This window comes from Rhamphochromis longiceps, linkage group LG19, assembly GCF_057381845.1.
Source record: "Rhamphochromis longiceps isolate RC_006_pf linkage group LG19, R_longiceps_female_GT1.1, whole genome shotgun sequence".
NCBI classification, from domain to species: domain Eukaryota; kingdom Metazoa; phylum Chordata; class Actinopteri; order Cichliformes; family Cichlidae; genus Rhamphochromis; species Rhamphochromis longiceps.
In genome coordinates, this window is record NC_140575.1 from 10,928,401 (window position 1) to 10,953,797 (window position 25,397).

The window sequence follows — 25,397 nt, forward strand, 5'->3', positions numbered from 1 at the left end:
TAATCATCAACAACAGGTGTGTTCGGAGAACCGGAATAGCGAGCTCAAAATTGGCGCGATGATTTGATCTTGGATGTGTCATTTGATCTTGGATGTAGTAAGCGAGGTACGAAGAACGGACCCCAATTGTGGTTCATCTGTTTCACTCAACAATCGGCCATGTGCGTATGAAAACAAAGGCACTGCGCATGCGCGTTTGACTCATATTCTATCGCGATATTTCATTTTCCTATCGTTGCCTAACATTATACCGGTATTACCGTGAACGGTATAATATGGCCCAGCCCTACTTGCTTTATCCAAAGCACAGTCATATTCAAAGTAATCCCAAATTGGACTCTGGCGCTTTCTCCCGACTTTTCCTGACATGATTCTGCGCGTGGACGGAGCAGTAACACAGACGACTCGACTAACGTACTGCCACCTGCTGGCATAATGAGACACAGCAAGAAAAAAATCTGGAAACTAAACTTCATTTTCACCCTTGACTATTGTAGGACACGCACAATAGTCCGTTAACGAAAATGTTTTTTCACTTCTAGTTTTCGTTATTTCGTTAACGATAATAACCTTGATCTGGAATAATATTCCTGTCTGTTTTTATTCACATTTATGTTTTAAAAAAACATTGTTTTAGTGTTCAATAAATGTTTATCTTGTTTGGCCCGCGACCTAAAGTGTGCCTTGAGTTTGACGCCCCTGCTTTAGCTCATCTGGACCTGAGTCATCTGATTGTGTCATCTTTGCCTCATAAAGCACCTCAGAGCGACTGTTGTTGTGATTTGTTGCTAGATGTAGAAAGCTGTGTTGTCTGTCCGGCTCAGCGATCCGCAGGCCGAACGGTGAAAAATGTGCCGATAAAAAGGTTCGATGCAAAGGTCAGAAGTGTGACGCAGCTTAAAACACTTGTGATCAGGCTGAGCAGCAAACAGGAGCTTACAGCTGGGACAAAGCCCTCACGGGTCAGAGGCAACACAGAGTCAGGACACGGGCGCTGAAAGTCCACATTTAATGAAGCATAGAAGGTAAAGCACCATTGTTGCCATACACAGGTTTTATACACAAATCAGTAACAGTCGTCTCCAGCTGCATATGTGAACATTTACAGAGTGGAGGTGGTGCAGGAAAAAACAAATAGCTCAACACAAAGGCAGAACAGCACATGGCAGCTTTAATGAGCTTTATATGGCTTTTAAAAGCTGAGGAGCTATTTATATCCTGAACATGTAAACTGTGGCCCCGACCAATGAGAAGAGAGGACTGGAAACTGAAACCTCTCGAATATCTTATTTGAATCCTCTTCGTTCCGTCATCGCAGAATCAGATGAGACGACGGAGGAGAGTGCGTGAAACATCCCTGCAGGACACGTTTAGCACAAACACGTCCACAAGCAGAGCTGAAAACTGACATTCAACCGACGTCCACAGACCTCACACACTGATACTCGTGTCAGAGTTTGATTACAGGATAAAAACGGGAGAAAACCACAGAGTTTCCATTTCTGTGTCTACATCCTTAAACATTTCCTGCTTCCAGCTGAGCTCGGTAAACACGCTGCTGTGTAACTGTTAGTATAAAAAACAGATGCAGTAGAAACATTTGTGTTAAAAAGTTAGACTCGAGTATAAAGTCATAAAAGCCCAGATCAGAACCTGTCAGTACCATGTCGGCTTTTCTCAATGCACCAAGCAAATATATTAGGCTTTAAATAGATTTCATCAAAAACATCTCAGGACCTGAAAAAGAGAGAAGCATTTACAGGCATTTGGCGTGCTGCGCAACAGCAAAGGTCACGTGATAATAAATACAAACCAAGGCTACATACAAACAACAGAACACCAGCGTTACGCTGCCGCCCTGTCCGCTGACAGCTCATCTCAAAGTGCAGGAAATAAAAAGGTTACTGTGGTGAGAACCTCCTCAAACCTCACACCAGGTTTTAAAGGAGTCCAACAGAGCCGCAGTGACGAAGAACCACGGCAGGAACCACCGTGGGAACCACGGCTGGAACCACCGCGGGAACCAGGGTCCAAATTAAGCTCAAAGAGCCAAAAAGTCCAGAAGTCTGACGGCAGAAAGTTCTAGACTAATTTCCTGCATTACAATCAATTTTTTAAAAAGGCAAAAAGGTCCAGCGTGAAGCTACAGGAGGAACCTGCTGACAGTCCACGCCTCGAAGTCGGAGAACCCCAAAAATGTCACTGTGTTCCTCATTATTTTGTCCTGACACACATAACAAACCGGAGGAACTCTGACTGCCCGGACAGACCCTGGACAATCAGTCCCTTCAAGTTCTTGGACTTTTGGTGGAACGTTGGAGAAACTCTGAGGAACCAGACTAAAGTTCCACTTCTAGAACAGATCAGAGGACACAAGGCTCGAGTCCAGGTTGCTTCTGACAAATATGTCGTCCGACCGAACCGCCGCCACCGGATGTTTCCACACATTTGCTCTAAATTATTTCTGGTTTAATCAGTGAGTGACGCTGTTGTCAGTGAATCTATCACGACTCAGGTCCACTGCTTGGCACAGACCGAGGAACCAATCGGGGAAGCCAGACGGTGGTGGCGAAGGCGGCCTTCAACGCGTTTGAAGCAGTGCGGTTCCGGGTTCAGCCGAGTCACGTGTTGGACCAAAGTAAGGACAGTAAAGTGATTGGCTGGACCCAAACCACACCTTCACGTCATTACAGAAACAAAGCATCTCATGCTGCGTTTGAGGGAAGTTGGAAATAGAAAACTTTTACAATCAAAGCGTTTTTAGATTTTTGGATTGTAAGAACAGTGAAAGGATGAAATTCAAAGATGCTTTTTTAAGTTTAAGAAAATTATGCTTGTTTATACATTTCCTACTTTAACCGATGTTAATTTCTTTGATGTCCTGAACTATTGTACCCAGAGTCCAGGTGAATCACTCAGTGTTGACCTTCAGGTTGCTTCCCTAGATTTCTGAAGAGTGGGACCAGTAAGCAGGTGGTGTGGTTTCCAATCAGGTGGCCTGGTTTGTCGCATTTAAAAATGACAGTGAAGACCACAAGCAGGGGAAGAAACACATTTACTAGGTCACCGAGCTGAGCTTGACTGTGTTTGCCTAAAATGTACTTTAATTACAAAAGATCCAATCAGAACGGTTTATTTGTAGGGAATCAACAGATAAACCAGGTGAACCAAACTGTGCCGCCACCCTGCGTCTGTCCACCGGGTTAGTGTTGGAAAGAGTCGGGTCTGGGCTGGGTAAACTGGGTTTGGGTCAGGCCCACCTGAGGCACGTAGGTAAGGCAGGTGTGGCTACGGTCCAGTCTGGGAGGTTACACGGTGGTCATGAGCTTCAGCGAGCCCGACCTGAATCGCAGGATCTTCTTCTTCAGGTTGTGAGATGCCTTAATCTTAACAAAAGCCTTTGCCTGAGCTGACATAATTTCCTGCCCCGTCGCCCTGACCCCAGCTCCCCCCAGCTGGCCCCGCCCCCTGCCCATGCCTCCCCCACCACTCTCCTCCGTATCGCTGGTGTTGGTGCTCTCCTCCACGCACTCCTCCTCACTGGACTCGCTGTCTCCAAAGCAGTTTGTGGTGTAGTTCGACCTCTCGTCTTCACTGGTGTCCACGATGGTGGAGTGAAAGAGTGAGGCGCACTCAGCTGAGTACTCGGAGTCACTTCCTGCTGTGTATGAGTACGGGCTGGTCAGCCGCGCTCCGGCGGGCGGGTACACGCTGCTGTTCAGCAGCTCCTTTCTCTGACGCCGCTGAGCACGTCTAAACGCCTCGTCGTACGGGACTTCCATCATGGCTCGTAACCGCCGGTAATCGTTCCTTTTGTACTTTGGTTTGGCCACGACCACGACCTGGTTGCGTCCGTGGTGATGGTGGTGGTTACCACTGCAGCAGTGATGGTTTCCATGGTGATGGTGCTTGGATATGCTCGGTCGTGCGCCGTGTAGTGCCGATGGGGGCTGTCTGTCCAGCACTCTGCCTTCTGGGATGGATGCAGGTAGGCGCTTTATTCTTGAGGAAGCAAATCTCTTGGAGACTTTAACGTGGGCGGAGCCTCCATCTTCCAGGAGGCGGGACCTGTGGCGGAGTTTGTCCTGTCTTCTCTCTGGTGGAGGCTCGCTGTGCTCAGAGACATGACTCGTCTTCATCGATGAGCTCCTCACCTTCACATTCTTGAAGCCGCCCTTGCGAAGTCTGTGCTGGTGGGCGGGGACATACCTGTTGGTAACCGTGTGACAGCTTCCTCCTTCGGCGGCTGCTTCGTCCTGACTCTGGGAGGAGGACCCCACACTGGTGAGCTCCAGTGCTGACCTTCCTGTTCCTGGACTATTCCTGGGAGTACTCGACTGTGTTTTCATGACTGGAGCAGATTTCAGGAACATCTCCTGGTCCGGGGGGCAACATGGCGGTTTGACCTCATTGGGGGCGGGGTTAGCTTTGGGACTGCCCAGGTCCCTGAAGTTTTTAGGGAGAGTTTTGGCAGACAGCGTGGCGTGAGGAAGATCTGCTTTGCTCTTCTTTCTCAGACTGTTGGTGCTGCTGTCATGGTTGTTGGCAGTGCAGCTGCTCTGTACGTCGTACCGAAGAGGAGAGCCGGACTCGCCGCTGCCCCTCCTGAAGCCATCGTGCGTCGCCTCAAAGCCGCCATCCTTCAGTACGCTCTGGGTCTCCTGCTCCTCCAGTTTCCCGTCCACAGACCACTGCCTCTGTGGAGACGAGGTCCCAGCTCCCTCTGCCGATGTTCCTCTAGCCGTCCACAAGGCTTTAAATTCGGATGCACTCAGAGTCCCAAAACCAGAGCCAGGGCCGGACACCTGCCTCACACACAGACTAGCCTGCCTGAGGATGCTCTTTGAGGGGTCGGTGCTGATGCTGGTCCTGGGTTTGCTGGTCCTGATTGGCTGGGCCTTCCTCTGGAGCAGACTGTAGATGTAGCTGTCCAGTCGCTTATGGGAAGGAGTCTGTGAGGAGGAGGCCGGCCAGGAGTAGCTCTGAGATACATGGGGGGCTGAAACAGAGGGGGGAAGAGCTGAGGTGTCTGCCTCATCTCTGCCGGGACCTCCGAAACCCAACATCTGCAGAAAGGCGGGGCTTTGGACCACCACGGCGTGCAGAGGACTCGGGTAGCGATAAACATCGTTGCCATTTCGGGCCACCAGGTCACAGTGGTATTTAGACTGAGGCTCAGTGGAAAGAAAGGACGAGGCTGCATCCACAGTGGGCGGGTTTGGAGCCGAGAGCGAGCGGCGGACCGTGCCAGAAGACGATGACTCATCACAAAGCCCTCCAACCAGGACGTCACACTCCAAACAGCTGGCCAGCTCATCTGCAGACAGAAAGAAGGCGACATTAGCGAGCAGTCGGGGGTGTTCGTTTACATGGCGAGCGCGTGTGATGGTGAGCGTGTGCCCTCCCCTCACAGCTTCAAACGTAAACACGGTGAGCTTATTTTAACGCCGCTGTGTTTGCTAACAGCTGACAGGAAGTTCAGGGAGAGCGGGCCGTTTCCAGGCAGCGCTGCTCTGACGAAATGCTCGGCTGTTTGGGTCGCTGTGGAAGCTCGGGCATTAGTAAGTGGAACATTCTTTCAGTGGAGACAGTGTGCTGTGAAACGCTAACCCTCCACACCCACTGCTCTCCCTGCAGTGGAAATCAGACTGAACACAGCGTAACCGCATGGGCCGCCTCACGGCCGAAAACGCCGTTTATTCAGCAGCTGAAGTCTGAGAACAAAGCCGAAGCTCCGCCGACCTCGCGGGGCCAACGAGAACGCCCACGCTCGCACATCAGACACAAACACGACCAGCGGCTCGATCGGCTTCACAGCAGCTCTGAGCTCCCACAGGAAGGATGGCGGAGCTACGAGGCATCCACACACACACACACACACACACACACACACACACACACACACACACACACACACAGAAAACACACACACACACACACACACACACACACAGAAAACACACAGAAAACACACACACACACACACACACACAGAAAACACACAGAAAACACACACACACACACACACACAGAAAACACACACACACAGAAAACACACACAGACAGAAAACACACACACACAGAAAACACACACAGACAGAAAAAGCACACACACACACACACAGAAAAAGCACACACACACACACACAGAAAAAGCACACACACACACACACACACACACAGAAAAAGCACACACACACACACAGAAAAAGCACACACACACACACAGAAAAAGCACACACACACACACACAGAAAAAGCACACACACACACACACACACACACAGAAAACACACACACACAGGTTGTTACTCCACTGTGATGGGCGGAGCATTAAAGTGTGGCGGCGCTCTGGCAGGCGTCGGTCAGCTGCAGCCGATAACGTTAATGAAGCGTCGCTGATGTCTTTCTCGCTGTGATGCGCCGCGCTCTGCAGCGGGGTTGGGTCTCACGCCGGCACTCGGGGGCTTCGTGGACACAAATAATCAGAGAGGCAGGAATGAAAGAGAGCGTGAAGCAGACGTGCAGACGGCCCGCGGTGCCTGAACATGACCATAGAAGGTGACGCTGCAGCGTCTGGCGGTGCGTTCGGGCTGGTCGTGGAGTACTTGTTGCTGCAGATCGGTCGCACAGAGACAGAAATGCGTGGGCGTGTTCACGCCGCTTATCTGATGATGTGTTAGTGCCAAGTATGAGCAGTGCCTCAGGAAGCCTGCAGCGCTCGAGGTTTGTTTAAAGGAATCTTCTCTGTGCTGCCAGAGGAAGCCGGCAGACTCCCGCTGGAGGTCAAAGGTCACAGAGTGGCTCATTTTAATGCAGACAGACTGGCTTTGGGGCGCTTTTTCAGCGTCCTGTGGGATCTGCAGGCTTTGCTCACGCTGAGCAGCGAGACTTTAAACTGATGTTAGTTAAAGTGCTCCACGAGGTCTGCATCTTTCAGCCTCAACAATCACAGTCCAGCCTCCAAACATCCCCAGCTGTGACCCAACACATCCTTAGAGACATGCATCTCGAGGACATCTTGATGAGCGCGAGGAGGCTGCAGGCCTGCTGTAACCGAGGACCGAGCTGGTCCTCCACAGCTCCACAGCCAGCCGCTTCTAAACCAGCTGCCATCATCAGGAATCTAACACGTCCACCCAGTAATCTGAAAGCTTTTATTCTGAAAGTCCAAGTCCTCCTCTGTGTGTGTGTTTGTGTGTGTGTGTGTGGGGGGGGGCGGTGTCAAGTCACTGTGTGTGTGTTTATACATCAAAGTGACCAAATGGATAGTTGAGTCATGTGACATCAAAGAGCAGAGGTGAGGAGGGGCTGTGTGTGACCTCACAACAATCAGCTGTTTGGCAAACAGCTGCAGCAGCTGCAGCAGCGCACATCTGGACGCCACGCTTGTTGCCTTGAACGAACGTTTTAGGGTCCGCGGCAGGAAGTGGCACAGCAGATTTTGATCGGACGGTTTTCATCAGCACGGGTCTGTGCGAGGTCACGGCAACTTCCACCATCTTTTACATACAGTCTATGAACAGAGTAGCGTTTCCGCCTAGAGGGCACGGGTACCTGTGGACGGCAGGCGTCCGTCGGCGTCGGCCGTCGAGCAGAAACATTCGCTGAAGACCGAGTTAGACGAGTTGGAGAGCGAGCCGGACACGGCGTCGCTGAGGTCGTAGAAACCTGAGGGAGGGAGGAGGCGGGATTAACAAAGCTCAAATTTACATCTATCGTCATGGCAGTTAAACAGTTAAAGACCTCACTTTCAATCTGACATTTTTTATTTTGAAACTTTTTCTGCTCAGCTCAAAACTTCTGAATCTGAAAAATCATCTCACTTCCTGTTTAATCAGTTTAACCTCCACCAGTCTCAGCGTGCACACACACACACACACACACACACACACAGACGCGCACACACACAGACACACACAGACACAGACGCACACACACAGACGCAGACACACACACACACACACACACACACACAGACACACAGACGCGCACACACACAGACACACACAGACACAGACGCACACACACAGACGCAGACACACACACACACACACACAGACGCACACACACACAGACACGCACACGCACACACACACACACGCACAGACACACACACACGCACAGACACACACACGCAGACGCACACATACAGACGCAGACGCAGACGCACACACACACAGACACACACGCACACAGACACACACACGGCGTACCTGAGCTCGGTCGGCTGTCGGGCTCATGTGACGTCCCGGTGTCCAATCGCAGGTCACTGATTTGTCGGTCGAGCTCCTGCAGCTGAGCAATGAGGCCGGCGTCCCGCCTCCTCAAACAGTTCTGACACACAAACAGCTGAGATCGCACACCGCCGTGACAACAACACACAACAACAACCACAGTCTGAATGACTAACAGAGAATAAAAGGGGACAATCTGGACTTTTGATTTATGTTATTCACAGACGACCTTTGACCTTTGTATTAAAATCAGTCAAAAGTATTTTTCTTCATTTTAAAAACATTTTTATGGTTTTTATCTTTGAGGTTTCTGAACTTTTAAATCTGGACTTTTGTGTTTTTGTCATCACGTGTGCAGCAAAAGTCAAACTCAACTTTTCTCTTTTCACGTATTTCTAAAAAAAAATTTTTCTCTTTATTCTCAGGTTTTTATTTTCAGGCTCGAACTTTTTTCTTGTTTTGTTTTAACTGTCAAAAAAAGACCCTCCATCTGAGGGTTTCCTCTTCATCGCCGTGGGGTCCGCTGTTTCCTGTTTCGTCTCTGCTCCGAACAGCAGAAGAAGAACAGGAGCACTCATCCCAGAGAGAACACACCTGAGATCAGCTGAAAGATCAAACTTCAGGAGCACGCAAGGGAGGCGGAGCTGATGTGAAGACCTCAGACTCAGAGCAGTAACGCTGCCCCTGATTGGTCCTGCTTATAAAAATAAAAGCTTTGAGCACAAACAGAAGAAAACCAGAGACTCTTATCAGTGTGAGACCAGACACTGAAGGTCAGAGGTCACAGAGACACCAAAGATCCTGGATGGTCATAGGACAGACCACCGGGCCTCAGACCGTAAGATTATTGATTACTGATTATTGATGGAAGAACAGGAAGCAGCTCAGACTTCAGACAAATCAGCGTCGACTTCACAGGAAGTACCAGCTGACTCTAACATCCAAAATCACCTCAAACATTTTTCACATCGAAACGTCCTGAAAGGCTTTAAGGACAAACAGGAAGTCATGTGACAAAACATGTCGCTATAAACAGAGACCGAAGGTAACAAACTGACACACACACACACACAAACACACACACACACACACAGGCTGAAGCAGCCCCTCCCCCGCTACAATGGAAAACATACGGGCTATGCGGCGCTGCTGCGGGTCATGTGCTGCATTCCTGCAACTGAACTGCAACACACACACAGCTGCTGCCACCAATACGTCATCAATAGTCGATCAATAATAAAGGATCATGTGTGTGTGTGTGTTACTCTGTTGTGTGTGTGTGTGTGTGTGTGTGTGTGTGTGTGTGTGTGTGTGTGTGTGTGTAACCCATCCAGCTGTTTTCTCTATCAGCTGCCTGCTGGCTTCAGTCTCCACGTGGTGATATTTTAAACCAATCGGGACGAAGCGGCTTCGGTCAGATCGATGCTGAGGCTAAACACTACCTCACACACACACGCAGCCGTCCTGCAGCACTGAGCATGCTCCAACTATAAAACACACATAGAGGACTTAAAGGTTTAAATTCACTATCTACCTGACACCATTCAAAAAACACAGATTTTAGCTCAGAGTGGCTTCAGTGGCCCAGTTAATGCCCGAAAAGACACAAAAACACAAACGAATCGGGACAGCCCACCTGTTCGCCCAGGTAACACTGTTTCTACTCGTAGCTTGCTGTATGTCTGCTCATTCAGCTTTACGAATTCACCCTAAGAAACGTTTAAAGGACCTCTGTGAGCCTTCAAAATAAAAGCCTGCCTCTTCACCATCATGCTGTTCCAATAAAGAGCGAAGAGCTGACCTCATGACTGCGTCGGTCCTCAGCGCTTTAATGTGCAGCAGCACGAGCTCCGTTTCAAGCCTGGAAGCTCCTCCCTGCTGCGTTCAAACGCTCTGCAGCCCACCACAGAGCAGCCAATCAGGCGCCAGCGTCGGTCTGATCGTAAAAACAGAGCTGATGTCACAAATCAATCAGCTGTTCCAAAAAGAACAAAAACACCATGTTTAACGACACTGATGTCCCTATAAAGTTACAGGTTACTGTAATCAGATTACTCTGTTTCGACACCTGTGCAGCGATCGGCTGGTTTCAGTGAAGAAGCTCGAGCGGCACTGCGGCCGACGGTCTGCACAAGCCGACAGCGAGCGGCATGAGCCACGGGCCAATCAGAAACCTCCAAACAGCAACATGGCGCCCAGCCTGACGTCACAGCAGTACATACTACAGTACAGTACACACAGTGCTACTGCACACAGTACACACAGTACACACAATACTACTGCACACAGGACAGTACACAGTAGGTCAGAGGTCAGAGCAGCCACTCGGTTCAGAGTTTGTGGACATTACGGGTCGGACCAGAATAGCTGTGAGACACAGAGCGTTCTGAGCGCACTCAGTCCGTTCTGAGTCTGATTTTAGAGAATGAGTCAGCCACCTGGTTTGTGTCTCAGCTGAAAGTCGAGCTGCAGAGTTTCCAGCCGCTCGCAGGAATCTCCATTTGTTCGTAAGGGGAGGGGCAGGGCTGAATGTGGTGGGAGGTGGGGGGTCACTAATGCGATCCAGACTGCGAGGAAGAGCTTCAGCTGCAGGACAGACAGCAAACAAATGCTCGACCAGCTCAGACATGTGAGCCGGGAGCAGATCTGAGGTCAGATCCTGGACAAGAACACAGCGCCCGCATGTCCAGGCTTCCCAACGTGCACCTGAATGCGCCTTGACCGAGCAGATGAAGACGAGGAGACTCTTCCTCCCCTCTGTGCGCCTCCATCCTGTTTGACTTCACGCCCACACTTCAAAGCTCTTACTGACACGCCGGCGTGTGAGGAGCGGCACCTGAACGCAGCACGGGGACAACAGCTGACGGTCAACTGACAGGAAGTGCTCTCAGTGGAGATCCAAGTGAAGGCCGGGCCCGTTCCAGCGTTTCCACATCTTCAGCTTCAGCCTGACATCAACCTCGGTGTGACATCACTTCCTGTTTTTCTTCTTCCCAACTTGAAGCTTCCTTGGTCTCTGACCTTTGACCTTTTTGGTTTTAGCTTCATGTCAGCCTGAAGCTGTGTTCGTGCGCCTGTGTTTGGGTCAGTGAAGCTCTGGATTGTGGGAATGAGGCACATGATTGGTTGCAGCCGTCCACGTGATGCCGAAGTTTGAGCGACAAAACAGCCGATTTAGATGTGCCTCACACCTTCACTTCCAGCTCCGCCCTCAGTGAACACCTTCCTGATATGTTTCTGAACTCAGTCGCTCATTTCAGGTGACGCCGACTCAAACAGGAAGTCCAGGTTTGTGCAGGTACGCAGATGTTCTCAAGTCCGACAACAGAGCAGGAGACATTCAGCCACAGAGGTGTGACTGTCCCACAACTGATGTAGGAGGCGTGGCCTGACAACAGGTGATTTTCCAATCTGATGGATCAGCAGCTTTGAGGCCTCATAGAAAATCTTCGGGAAAAATCAGAAGCCTGTTCCTCTTCCTCTGATAAATTATCGCCATGGGAACCACTGCTCTAGCATACCTGCCACAGGTGAGCTGATCTCAGGTCAGCCTGAGGAGTTCCTCAGGGCTCTGTGCTCAGTCCTCATCTCATCTCTGTCTGCTGCACACCCACTGTGAGGTTCCGCCTCCTCGTCTCTGCTGTTACCGATCGATCGATCAATTCTGTGTTTTCGCTGATTTTAACCTAAAATTTAAATTTAATAACTCGATTTTCTGAAACCCGCCCAGCAGGTTCAAATTCACCAGAAAGAAATAATTGATTTTGAATATTTATTGATGTAAATATCAACATAAAGTTATTTCTTTATGATAACATAATGATGCATAATGATAAAATAAGTTTGTTTTACTCATTTTAATATAAACGTATACTTTTAATTATTAATGAACGACATTCTTTTCTTTCACAAACACATTTTTAGTGTTTTTCATGTAAAATATGGAGAAGTGTAAATATTAAATGGTTTTTGCTCACATGTCATGGGAGATGATCAGCTGACTACCTGCAGCTCTGCACGTGACCGTCAGGCTGACCACTCCCTGCACCCTGACCCAGGCTCACAGAGGTCAGAGGTCATAGACAGACACAGGTGAGGACCTACCAGCTGTTTCCGGAGCAGCAGGATGTTCCCCTCCAGCAGTTTCTCCTCCGAGCTCAGCTGAGCCTCTCGCCGTTGCCGCTCCTCCTCCTCTCGCGGCTCCCGGAGCTCCAGCGCGGCCCGGACCAGCACCTCTTGCCGCCGCCGCAGGAGCTCCAGCTCCCCGAGCCCGGACACGGAGGCCTCCAACCGCTCTCGGACCGCCGCTTTGTCCCGCCTGGAGGTCCCGGACGGCAGCATCTCCCAACAGAGCTCAGGGCGGGAGCATCCCGCGGAGACACACCTGCCGAGCCCACCTGGACCTCACCTGAAAGCCCCGGAGCGCGAACCGGGCCCTCAGGTCTCCGCCGGTGCCGTCCGCAATACGCTGCGGGGTGTCCTCGAGCGGTCTGCAGGGAGCTTCGAGCCTCCCCGGAGCCGCCGCACGCACAGAACCCGAGAGAAGGCGCAGAGATGCGGGCAGAGCTGGGAGCTGCTGGCGCCACCGAAGCTCCGAACACACTGAACCTCCGCTGCACCCTCTACCGCTAAACCCCGCCCCCTGTGTACAGACAAGCCCAGCAGACAAACGCGCGCTTCCTTTCCTCTCCTTCAAAATAAAAATACCTCAGTTTCACTTTTTATACTGCAGAAGAGCTCATTCCATACCCCTAAAGGATACGCACGCTGTGAACCAAGAACACGATTCAAGCTTTCATGTAGATTTTGAAAATGTGTTTTGAGACTTGATTTTTGAAGAAATTCAAATTCAAATTTTATTTGTCACGTACACAGTCATACACAGTACGATATGTAGTGAAATGCTTGGACAACTGCTCGTGACCTAAAGAAAACAAAAAAGGAAAAGGCTATGAATAAGATAGGAAATAAATATGAAAAATTAAAAAGGGTAAATTTAACTAGGAAGGAATAAAATATAAATTAAGGTTAAAAATGAAATAACTGTACAACACAAATTAGAATGAAGGGTAAATTTAACTGGGAAAGAATAAGATAAAATATATAAATTAAAGTTGAAAATAAAATAACTGTACAACAAAATACACAATATAGAACTATATAAGAATGTATGAAGAAATCTAAATATAAATAAATATATACACAATAACAGCAGCTGTACAAGTATTAACCGGAAATGAAGAATGTAGTGACCAGTGTTGTGCAATCCACATTATGTCTTGTGCAGTGCAAATATGCTTAAAGTGATTTAAGTGATGAAGTGAAAACAATGTCCAGTGTGTGTGTAAGAACTATATGTGTGGGTCAGTACTGTGTGGTGGTGTGAGTGAGAGACCGTATCGCCTGCGGGAAGAAGCTCCTCCTCAGTCTCTCTGTGTTGGTCTTCAGGGAGCGGAATCGCTTTCCTGACCTCAACAGAGAGAACAGTCCATTGTTGGGATGGCTGAGGTCCTTCACGATCTTCCTGGCCTTGGTCCAGCACCGCCTGCTGTAGATTGAGTGCATGTCAGGGAGCTCTGAGCGGATGGTGCGCTCAGCTGACCGCACAACCCTCTGTAGAGAAACGAGGCCCAATCGTCACAGTAAATATGAACAAACACAGTCATCAACATGAGCATCAGGACAGATGATCAATAATATCAGTCATAAAGTTCATTAAAACTACAAACACATTCGATCCTTTTCAGGAAATGAAGCATATAAAAGAGAAACCGTCCCAGTGGATAGTGAGCATGCTGAAATATGAATTTATTATCATTTACGTTTGTGTCTGCTGTCCTGATCTCTGCTCAGCTGTTTGCAGCAGAAACGAGTTTTTAACTTATGACTGGAGTCGAATGACTGCAGACGAGAGCAGCAAAAATACTGAACCACTGTCAAGGCTTTTATTTTAACATCGGACCGAGCATGGGGTTTTATTTTGGAGGGCGGAGTCAGGGCACTTCCTGCCTGATCATGTTAATTATCGTTGGCATGATGCGCTGCAACTCAGGCCGGTCTGTTCTCTGACGGTTTCCCGCAGGTCCTAAAGCCGTCAGCTATGCGATGTTATTAGAACCGCTTCGTGGTTTTAATAAACCACAAAATGGAAACATTTAGTTTCGATTTTTTATGTTACATTAGAATTTATTGTCACTAAAAAAGGAAATAACTGCAAACAACAAACAAGTTCTACCAAAACCAAACTTTTTATTAGAAGCTTTTATTTTTCTACCAGTTCATCTGCAGAGGCGGGGGGCGTGGCTGAGAGCTGAAATCGTGTTTGTACGCGTCATTACTTTGACTAATCTTTATTGTTCTCCTGCAAACAGCTGAACAGACAGTGAGAGGTCCTTTGTGTGGTTTTTGGGTCACAACACTCTCAGTCAGCTAATGAGGTCATGCTTCATTAACACGTTAAGGAGGCGCTCACAGCACAGCGCCCCCTGCTGACCACGGTCGGCAGTCACTCACTGTCTGACAGGCCGAGACCTCGTGAAGCTGATCAGAGATCAGACAACATAAAACAAATCATCAAAGTGTAGCGAGGCAAGGAGAGTGTCTTGGAAACCTCACAGTGCCAGAACGTGGCCTTTATCTCAGACTGGGCGGGGCTATGATGGCGTGTGAGGTGTTCCTCTCACAGGTAATGATGATGGGTGGATGATGTGGACGGCGTACCGGTTTGTCGTGGTGGAGCGAGCTGAGCGTGAAGGTGAAGTTGACCTGTGGTAGGACACGCTACACTTGACCAATCAGAGGTCTAACAACGCTGCGCTGAGAAGCCTTTGTTCTTCTGTGCAGCGACTTCCTGTTAAGCTCCTGTGATGTCCTGGCGTCGGGCCTTTTCATGAGGAATAAGTAATCTGCTGAGTCTGAGACCCAGAAATCCTCCTAAAAACCTGGAGCCTGCTCTCTGCTGCAGCTCGGGACAAAACGTCCTGTTAGAAAAAACTAATCGGCTTGTCACCTGTCGACCAATCAGGCGAGCCGGCAGGCTCAAAGACGCCGCTGAGCCGGGTACGGGAACACAAAAAGGCAGCAGAACGGTGCTCCTTCAGGTTCAGCCTGAAGGTTTAAAGGGACGGGACCAGCTGCTGATGGGGGAGCAGGAAGTGATGCGTTGCCCTGACGACCCTGCATGTGTTACCTGGTGATGGTTCCCGGAGTCCTCAGGGGGATGCAGACTTTAACGTCCAAATCATCCACATCTTCAGCTCCAGCTCGCTCTAAGGTGGAGCACTTCAGACATCTTGAAGGTCACGAGAACCTCCTTAAGCCGTCCTGAGCCCCGCCTCCTGCGAAGGACAGCCCCAGTTTCAGTCAGCTCAGACAATCTGTCGATGAGCTTTAGTTCCTCAGATTTTTACAAGACAAACTAATTTTTAACCATCAGAGCTCCAGACAGAGGGCAGCACACGATGACCACACGATGACATCTCATCTTCTGCTTTGGTGGAGCTGAACGTCATGACAACAAACTTCTGTTTTACAACAAAAAAAACACAGGATGGAATATTGATCAGGACCAGAGGAGCAAACGCAGCTCCATGAAAGTTTCTGTACATATTTATGGATCAGTAACACACACGCACACGCACACACACACACACTGTTCTGCTCAGTGCAGCACTCGAAGCATCCTTGCTCTCATGTTTGTCTTTAATCCCTGCAGAAAATCATTTTTTCTGATTATTTCTCAGCTGACCTGAACTTCAGCCTCGTTAACTGTGAAATGAGATCTTTGAGTCAGGGCTCAGCTGATCAATCAGAAACACGACTGCAGGTAGAGAAGCAGTGTGTGTATGTGTGTGTATGTGTGTTTCCTGTGGCTGGAGATTCGCTGATCATCTGCAGCTTAGTTAAACCTGCACAGAGTTCAAGCCTCTTTCTGAGAACATCGATCGTCACACAAACACATGGACCCTCAGAGAGCCGATTGATCAGCCTGATCGATACTCTCTCTCACACACACCAGCAGACGTGCTGGATTCCTCACACTGTCAGGATCGTTTCACTTCTGATGAAATCATAAAATATTTGTTTCGTTTACATAAAACAAATTTCTGTATTTTCAGCTCAGCTTTTATTGTGAAGAGCTGACTTTATCGCTGAGCTCTTATTGTCGTAAATAACAGCTTCCTGCGGGGTTTTCTGTGCTGGATTCCTCACACTGTCAGGATCAGTCTGCTACCACATGACCCAGAGGCCCCTGCAGATCTGTGTGTGTGTGTGTGTGTGTGTGTGTGTGTGTGTGTGTGTGTGTGTGTGTGTGTGTGTGTGTGTGTGTGTGTGTGTGTGTGTGTGTGAGCCCTGGTCAGTGTCAGTCTCACTGTCTCCCTCGCTGCTTCACTAATCCCATTTCCTCCCCATCATCCTTTTATCTGCAACACAGTCTGTGTTTGCTGAGTGTGTGTGTGTGCGTGTGCTGTGTAATAGGAAATGTTCCCATGGTTTGGACTTGCAGGCTGACTCTGTGATTTCGAATGACTGATGAGTGAAATTCACCGTGAAGGTGAAATACAAAGAAACACATTTTCCAATACGGCGATGCCGGGATGGTCCATCTGGTAAAGTAAATCCGTTGGGCATCTTTCTTCGCCTTTAGACAATAATTCTGATGGCCAAAGAACCAAACGGGACAGGCGGAAAAAAATTAATAAAAAGAAACATTTTCACATGAAGGCGACACCTGGAGAGTTTGGTTTACGTCTTTAAGCGTCGTCATGTCACAAAAGCAATAGAGTCAAACTATCGCTCTTTAAATTCCATGACAGATGTGACACGAATCCTCCGTGGCCAGCAGGTGGCGCTGCATTTATGTAATTTGATTTTAAAGGTAAACTGTACAAATGTTTTTCACCATTAGATGGCAGTAGATCTGTTTTCCTATCCCTTCCCCTGGAGCCGTTGAATGGAGGAGTCGAGTCATCTGCGTTCTTACAGCGTTTTTACAGCAATGGCGTTTTATGGAGCCTCACATTAGTTCCACATGTTAGCAACATACGGTAGCTGTGCCACATTTATATTTACAGGTGAGAAGTTAAAAACCATCAGCTTGTTATCAGCACACATTCTAACTGTCCGATAAGAAGTTGCGGGAACTTTTTGAAGGCTACGAACGCCCGCTGACAGGACTCTGACTCACACAAAGGCCCCGCCTCTCCAGATTCAACTGCATAATCCTGGCTAAACATGTTTTAGTCATTCAAGAGATCAAAAACATTAAATATGATCGTACCGTTTACATCAGCTGTCTATGCCGGGGGAGAGGCGTCCATCTTTATTTACTCTGGGGGCTGTAACGCTTTGTGAAAGGAGCCGATACGAGTCAGCGAGTCAGCGAAGCTCACTGCTGACCAGCTGTTGAACATATGCTGAGCTGTCTGTAAGGGCTGCTGTTTAGCTGGGATCTCTGTTAGCTTCTATTAGCTGCTGTTTGCCCGGGTTAGTGAAACTTTATTTGAAGTATATCTAACATTATTTGAGTCTCAGAGAATAAACTCAAAGAGGATGATGTTTGATTAAGATGTTCACGTGTCTCTTTGGGTTTTTGTTTCTTTGGTTAAGTGTAGCATTAAGCTTTTATTGCTGTGAGCAAATTTTAAAAATGAAGTTATTATAACATCTGTTTGGTTTCCATCAGACTTTATTTATTTGAAATGAGTTGAAATATAAAAATATTCTTTTTAAAAACCATCGCTGGTGGAGGAATCCGAGTCTGCCACCGCACTGACCGACGCCTCCATCACCTCCTCCTCCTCCGGAGGTCTTACGGCGGGCAGGTGGACGCCCATCTTCCTGCTTCCTCCCTCCTCCTCCTGCTGTCGAGCTGCAGATACAAACACATAAGATGAATTCAGCTGCGTCCACACAGGAAGCTGGGCCCGCCCACCTTGCCGTTATTACACTCACGTGGTGCGAGCAGAATCATCTGCAGCTCAACGTGGCAAAGACCAAGGAACTGATAGTGGACTTCAGGAAGACCAGGAAACACTTGACCCCTGTTTCAATCCAGGGGGTCAGTGTTGACATTGTGGAGGATTATAAATACCTTGGAGTACACACTGAAAATAAACTGGACTTACAGGAAGGCCAGAGTCGTCTCTATTTTCTGAGGCGGCTGAGGTCCTTCAACATCTGTCGGACAACGCTCAGGATTTTCTATGAGTCTGTTGTGGTCAGTGCTTTCCTCTACGCTGTTGCATGCTGGGGCAGCAGGTTGAAGGTTGCTGATGCCAACAGACTCAATAAACTGATCAGCAATGTCGTGGGGATGGAGCTGGACTCTCTTAGGGTGGTGCTGCAGAGGCCATTGTTGTCCAGGATAAAGACAATGTTGGATAACACCTCCCACCCACTCCATGACATGCTGGTCAGTCACAGGAGCACGCTCAGTGAGAGACTGAGATTACCCATAATGCACCACTGAACGACACAGGAAATCATTCCTGCCTGTGGCTCCCTGTACAACTCCTCCACCCAACACACTGTTTACTGCCATAGCTACACCTTTTTTGCACACGCTCTTCTTTCTTATTCAGATATTTATTAGTAAGTGACTTATATGTATATTGTATATTTTGTATATGTGTGTGTTGTCTGTTTTTATTACTGTTTATACTGGAGCACTGTAAACAACAGAACTCTGATTCGTCCCGCTGTTGAATGTGCTGAACTTCTTCCTGCTGAATCTTTTATTCTGGAGAGCAGCTTTGCATGACTCCATTAGTAATAAACTCCTCAGCTCCTCCCCCCTTTAACCTAGCCTTCTTCTGACTGGCTGAGCTCTGGAAGCCTGCAGAGGGGCAGCACTCGGAGCTGCAGTGTTCATATCTGCTGAGTGAGTAAAGCGTTTACATAACGCGCTGACATCAGAGCACTGTGAAAGGAGAAAGAGGCTCGCTGAGGTCACAGCCGAGCATTATGGCGCGCTCGAGGCGAGGAAGAGGAGGTGACGAGAAACCCTTTGACGCGTCCGTTTCCTTCTGCCGGCTCGGCTCATGAGGTTAGTCTGAAGCCTGAGAGCAGCAGGAACTCGCTGACCCTGAGCTGCCACCAGGAATGGAAAAGCAGCTGTGGGTTTCTGGGACACACTGAGCGGCTGTCTCCAGCAGGGAGGAGCATGAAAGAGGAGCTCTGACGGGGAGACGGGAGGCGGTGTGAGGAGCTGCAGGACACTGAGCTCACTGTGAGGAGGAGCCGCCATGATGGAGGTCTGGACGCCTCACTTCCTGTCCCTGAAAACGATTTATTTTTGTTTCAGTCACTGAATCGAACCCTCTGTGAAACTGCTGCTCCTCACTTCCTGTCACATGACTCCTGCCGCTGGGATGGGCGTTCAAACAGGACAATGAGCTCAGTGTGAGGACAGTAACGACGCTGCCTGCTCTCAACATTCAGGGGTCTGTGTGATGTCACAGAACGGCTCCTCCCGACCGCCGTTCAAACGCTCCTTTTAATTGCCTTAAAGGGGGCGGAGCTAAGACCGCTTGTTTCACACAGCAGATGAGCCGAGACACAGAAGGATTATTATGTACTGAGTTATGCAGAGCTGTTCTCACGGTGTCCAGAGATAAACCAATCAGAGCGAGTGGCCCATGAGCCTGCGTCTCTATGGCGATCAAGACAGAGCCATCGCTACTACACATGCCTCCGTTGTCATGGTTACTGAGCATCTTCTAATTAAAGAGACGAAGGTGGACCTGACGAACCTTCACACGCACAGATGTATGTAAACACGTGCTCTGATTGGTCGGTGAAGCCTGCGCGCACTAGAGATGGCACGATACCACTTTTTTATGTCCGATACCGATACCGATATCATAAATTTGGATATCTGCCGATACCGATATGAATCCGATATAGTGTTTTTTAATCAACAAAACTGTTTTTTTAAATATCTTGCTGCATTTTGTATAAGTTCATACTCAAGTTTAAAACAACAACTACACTAAAGCTATTCTGTTATACCTGTATGCAAAAAAAAATATTTCATAGTTCAGCAATACTGATCAATCTAATAAACTTAAACCTACACCATCCTCCCTATTCTGGTATTTTAAAGAGTACTTAGCATAAATATTAAGCAACCTAACTAATAGGGTTCCAACTCCCAGCAACAACAAAAATAAATAAATAAAAAATAGGGAACCACCCCTCACGCTCCACCTCATGATGCTTAATCGACGTAATCAACCTTAATTTGATGCAGTGTGAAAAAAATGCACAGAAATCAATTATTTTTCAAGAAATATTAAATAGATTCAACATCTTTCTTCAACAAAATTGCAGACTGCACAGATGGTACCTTCCCAAAGTAAAAAGTACTATAGCTTACTAGGGTATATATATTAGACTTAATAGTCACTATATACAGTAATTGACTTCTATTCATTTTACATCAAATTAAAACTTTGGGTGTCAGATAATTATTTATTAAAAGCTAGACATTTTAAATGAGAATAAGAAAGAAAAGTATGTCTTTGTGCCCCCTTTTCCCTGTTCATGCCCTATCGGCCCCCCTGGCTAAACTTTGCTAGATCCGCCCCTGCACAGTTACCAGCGTCAGCTACGTAGAAAAAGATCCTGGTGTAGAAAGAAATATTAAATAAATTCTAACAACAGCTTATCAAGCTTAAACGTGCTGCTGTTGTTCAGCCACTGGTTTCCTCTTTCTGGTGCAAAGTGGGCCAAAAAGAAACAAGAGACACGGACTCGCAACAGAAAAGCCGATCAGCTGATCATTAAGCAGTTTCATGATTGAAGTAGCAGCAAGAAGAGGCAGTCACTCCATATATCGTTTGTTAAGCTTAACGCAGGAATGCTTTACAAACATTCAGAGATGGACTTAAACACTTGCTTTACTTCTCTCGGGAATAACTTTGTCAGAGATGAAATGCCGGGTTGCTAGCGAAGCTCCAAATGCTATCCAGACCACCAACAGGTCCCGCATGCCACAGCCGCTCTATCACGTGATGCATACTGCTCCGATGTGCTAACGTTCTGAGGTGAGTTACGGCGTGTTGCAAGTTTTGTGAGGTGCTTTCGTGATATTTAATGGATCGGATTACATTTTTTATTTTCTCCGATATCCGATCCAGTAATTTAGGTCAGTATCGGACCGATACCGATACGTAATATCGGATCGGTCCATCTCTAGCGCGCACACCAGCTGTGATATATTTCCATGACAACCAGAGCACAAAGAGAGAGGCTGATGTTCTTCGTCCTTGTCTTCAGGCACGTTTCATTCACAGGAAGTGAACCGCAGCAGTTTCTGGTTCCTGTAAGGCGCTGGTTGTATGATGTCACAACTGCCTCGTTGTTGAGATCTAAAGCTAAGAGTACACGCCCACATGCTCCCATTTCCTCAGAGCGAGTGTTTGACCTGCTCAGCTTCCCGTTAAAAAGTTTGCCTTCACCACCTGACACCTCGCCGAAGGAGGCGGAGTCAGACAGAAGCCTGTTCCTTAAACACTTCACCCAACTCAGAGCGCCCCAGCTCGACGTCCGTGACCCATGTGATCAAATTCCAGATGTAATAAGAGAACACCTGGTCATGTAACATCGACCTGAGCACCGTGCCGCCGTGCGGGGACGCCTCGGTGGCGTCTCGCCGCCGTGATGCGGTGTTTGTGTCGTGTTACAATCAGCATCACCAAATTTCCAACTTTAAAACAATAAAAGCTGAAGAGTGAGGAGTCACCTGATCTCGTTAACAGCTGCGGCTCTCAGCAGGTCAGTTTCATACTGATCTACCTGTCAGGTGTTTCCTGTGTCTGATGTCATCTTTAGGAATCAAACAGGTCTCAGTGGGCTGCCCTGGTTCACTGCCCAGTGAACCAGGGCAGCCCACTGGGAGACTCGGGCTGGTTTTTGTGTGGACACTTGACACCCCCTGCTGCTCACACGATGAAGAGCAGCCATTTTATTCTCTATGTGACCAAAAGTATGTGGACAGCTGACCTGGGGTCAGTTTCTGTTCCTCAAATGTTGTTCCAAACTCGCTCATTTCATTTCATCTCCTCCATCGTCAGCCGATAAAAAGTGACTCACTTTTTATCGGCTGACGATGTTTCCTGTGCTGCTCCAAGCTCGCGGCGTCCGTGATCTCAGCTAAAAAAACAAAACAAAACAGCAGACACACAAATCGTTCAAGAATCACAGACAGGTGTGTTTCTTACCTGTGTGACTGTTGGACGTCCTGACCAGCAGCACCTGAACACACACACACACTTATCAGCATAAAAATTAAAACACACGAAAACAGCCAACGTGTGTGTGTGTCTGTGTGTCTCACCTGTCCTGGAGTGTGTGTGTTCTCCAGGTGTGGAGGAGGAGACAGCGACAGCTCTGTGTGGAGGTCAGAGGTCAGTGTACCTATTAGCTCCCCCGTCAGGTCGCCCAAAGTAAACGAGCCCTGATTGGTGGCTTCAAAGCTGACCTCTGACACATCTGCAGGGAATGGAAACCGAGTGATGTCAGAGGTGAATCAGAGGCGGGGCCAGTTTCTGACTGAAGCCAGGTGAGAGTGTAAAACCTGGAGGTGTCTGAATGAGAACAGTGTGAGTGGCTCTGTTGTGTTAAACGAGACAAAACTTGTGTTTTTGTCCCTGAGCGTCGTCTGAAGGCAGGCGTACCTGCAGCCTGACTGATCTGTCCAGGTGAGCCGGACTGACCGCTGTGGGTGAAGCTTACTTTCCCGTCCGCCCTCTCCCAGGAGCCCTAAGGACATACGAGGTCAGAGGTCATAAGCTGAGGTGTGGTGCCTCTCACATGCACTCTGATGCCTGCAGGCTCACCTCGGGCTGAGGCCTCTCTCCTCTCTGTGTGACTCCCTGCTCCATTTTGGTCAGCAGGGCCCGCAGGAGGTCGCGACCTTTCACCTGTCCTTCACTGGGGGGGTCAAAGTCCTGGAGGGGGCACATCATTATATTAATATTCAGCTTGTGCTAAGCTTCCAGCAGTGCCTTGCTCAGCGGTTCCTCACCATATCCTGCAGCTCCTGCAGAGAGCTGTTGAAGCTGCACACAGCCCCGCCCCCTGACAGACAAACAGAGCACAGAGTCACACCTGCAGGCTACAGATGTCCTGCTAACACACACATGATGATGATGGTACCTGTCATGGCTGCCGGCTGGTTGGCACTGATGAGCAGCTCTCCCTCTGAGATGTGTTTCAGAGCTGCTTCAGTGCCGGCCGTCACCGTGCTGGAGCTGCTGGACTCCTCGGAGGAGGTGGAGGGGGACGCCGGTCCTGCCTCAAGAGGAGGAGACGGGGAGCGAGCAGGGGGGAGGGAGGGAGGAGGAGGAGGGTGAGGAGAAGAGAGAGGAGGTTCCTCCTCCGCTACTGACATCAACCTGCAGGAGAAGAAACGTGTTAATGAACCAGGAAGTGTGTGTGTGTGTGTGTGTGTGTGTGTGTGTGTGTGTGTGTGTGTGTTGGACATACAGAGGTGGTTTGTGTGTGGTTATGTCTTCCACCAGTCTCTCCTCATCCAATGGAAGCTCAGTTTCTTCCCAAGTGAAGGGAGGCGGGGCTTGGTGTACAGTAGCTGGGCTTTCTGCAGAGGGGGTGGGCTCTGGGCTGAGAGTGGGTGTGGCTACGAGCTCTGAGGTCACCAAAAGACCTGGTGGTGCGATTGGTTGAGGAGGCTCCTTATTCAGCGGGCTTGTCGGTTCTGATGGAAGGGGTGTGGTTACTGCCGTAGTCTCTCTGCTGGGCGGGGCCGGGCTGGGCGGTGGGGTTGGTTCCGGTGTGGGGACCAATGGGAGCGGTTCGTTCTGGAAGAGAAGCGGTGGCCTTCAGAGACGGGGCTTAACGCTACGACGCTACGACAGAGTTTCCGTACCTCCTGAGGGTCTGCTGGTCCAGCTGATTCCAGCGCTGGGTCTGGTCCTGCGCCCAGCGGGTCTCTCTGGCCCAGCATCAGGGCGATAGTCTCAGCCAGAACCTCGTTCACAAGCTGCCGGATTAACTCAGAGTCCACGGGCACGCTGGCGTCCACGAACAGCTGCAGGCCTGCGTCTCCTGCTGCCTCCACTGCAGATACACAGAGGAGCAAACAGTCAGGGAGCAGCGGGGGAGCAGAAGAGGAGGAGCAGGAGGAGGTACACCTACCAATGTCTGAGGTGACGCTGCGCTCCTCTGGATCTGACTGGTCCACGTCGCTATTGTGGGCGTGGTCAGAAGGCGGGGGCCAGTACAGCTCTGAGATCATCCTGGACATCAGCTGCTGCTCCACCCTGAACACAGAAACCAAAATGGTGACAATGTGGCGTTGTTTCCACGGTCTGGGGTTCGTGCTGGTTTCTCACCATTCCACCAGCCGGGTCTCCAGGACGTCCCGCTGCAGGACCGTGCCCAGGACGGGGACCTGATCCTGGGCTGGGAGGGCAGAGGGAGCCTGGGGAGGGAAGATGGGACCCTGGTAGAGGACCGGAGGGGGAGACGGACCCCCGTCCAGCTCCACGGCCTCCTCACCCGACACGCTGACCTCCTGCTGAGAGGAGGTTCACTATTCAGTGACATCACTACACCTGAGCTCAAGATTTCTGCACGGCACTGTAACCTACATGTGCCTGACATTAATATTAATGAGTCAATAGATTATTTTAAAACTCTACACAACATCTTCACCTTCTTCATGACTGAAAACCTTCCAAAAATCGTAAAAACCCCAAAATTCTGAAACAGCGGCTCAGTTTTTAAAGTTTTCTGAGATTTCTACTAAAAGTCTAAAAAACCCAAAAAAACATCACAACTGAAAATCAGTGAAATGACGGGATAAAGGATCGAGATATAAATCAGATGTTACTGAAATCACTGAGAAAAAACGAAAAATGAGACCAAAGGATTAATTAATCAAAGTCTCCATGTGTCCAAAAACATGAATAGTAATAGCAATCATCGTCATCATCTTCTTCGCTCTGAGTTGCTGCTGTTCTGTTTTCGTCCAGCAGGTGGCGCTGCAGCCTCACTGAAAACACTGACAGTCTACAGCAGAGGTCTCAACCTGGCGGCTGCATGTTGACGTGAAGAAATCGAATGCAGTGACTTTTTTGTTAAGGAGGAATTGTTTTTGTTGAGTACGATGTTAAAATAAGTTCTTTAAAATGA

At 48.9% G+C, this 25,397-nt stretch overlaps 2 protein-coding genes across 9 annotated transcripts in view; both read right to left on the bottom strand.

Annotated features, from left to right (window-relative positions):
• Nucleotides 1–994: 994 nt before the first annotated feature.
• Nucleotides 995–13,033, bottom strand: dact1 (dishevelled-binding antagonist of beta-catenin 1). Of its 2 annotated transcripts, none has more exons than XM_085391579.1 (4): nt 12,342–13,033; nt 8,217–8,352; nt 7,558–7,671; nt 995–5,317 (listed from the first exon to the last, which is right to left on the bottom strand). In XM_085391579.1, exons 1-4 carry the CDS (start codon nt 12,576–12,578, stop codon nt 3,309–3,311), a joined length of 2,496 nt encoding a protein of 831 aa, XP_085247705.1. In that variant the 5' UTR covers nt 12,579–13,033; the 3' UTR covers nt 995–3,308. The 2 variants fall into 2 exon arrangements, with proteins under 2 accessions (XP_085247705.1, XP_085247706.1); XM_085391580.1 differs by having other exon boundaries at nt 8,217–8,337; nt 12,342–13,031.
• Nucleotides 13,034–17,907: 4,874 nt separating this feature from the next.
• The window catches only part of kiaa0586 (KIAA0586 ortholog), a 34,963-nt gene continuing 27,473 nt past the window's right edge, over nt 17,908–25,397 (bottom strand). For 5 of the 7 annotated variants that reach the window (XM_085392038.1, XM_085392035.1, XM_085392036.1 and 2 more), the window contains exons 16-25: nt 24,596–24,780; nt 24,130–24,523; nt 23,730–24,061; nt 23,400–23,638; nt 23,269–23,321; nt 23,081–23,191; nt 22,919–23,003; nt 22,579–22,733; nt 22,463–22,496; nt 17,908–18,108 (exon numbers count right to left, since the gene is read on the bottom strand). In XM_085392038.1, the coding sequence (XP_085248164.1) occupies nt 17,966–18,108; nt 22,463–22,496; nt 22,579–22,733; nt 22,919–23,003; nt 23,081–23,191; nt 23,269–23,321; nt 23,400–23,638; nt 23,730–24,061; nt 24,130–24,523; nt 24,596–24,780 (1,731 nt within the window). In that variant the 3' untranslated portion in view covers nt 17,908–17,965. The remainder of the gene's footprint in view (nt 18,109–22,462; nt 22,497–22,578; nt 22,734–22,918; nt 23,004–23,080; nt 23,192–23,268; nt 23,322–23,399; nt 23,639–23,729; nt 24,062–24,129; nt 24,524–24,595; nt 24,781–25,397) is intronic. The other 2 variants (XM_085392039.1, XM_085392037.1) reach the window with 2 other exon arrangements.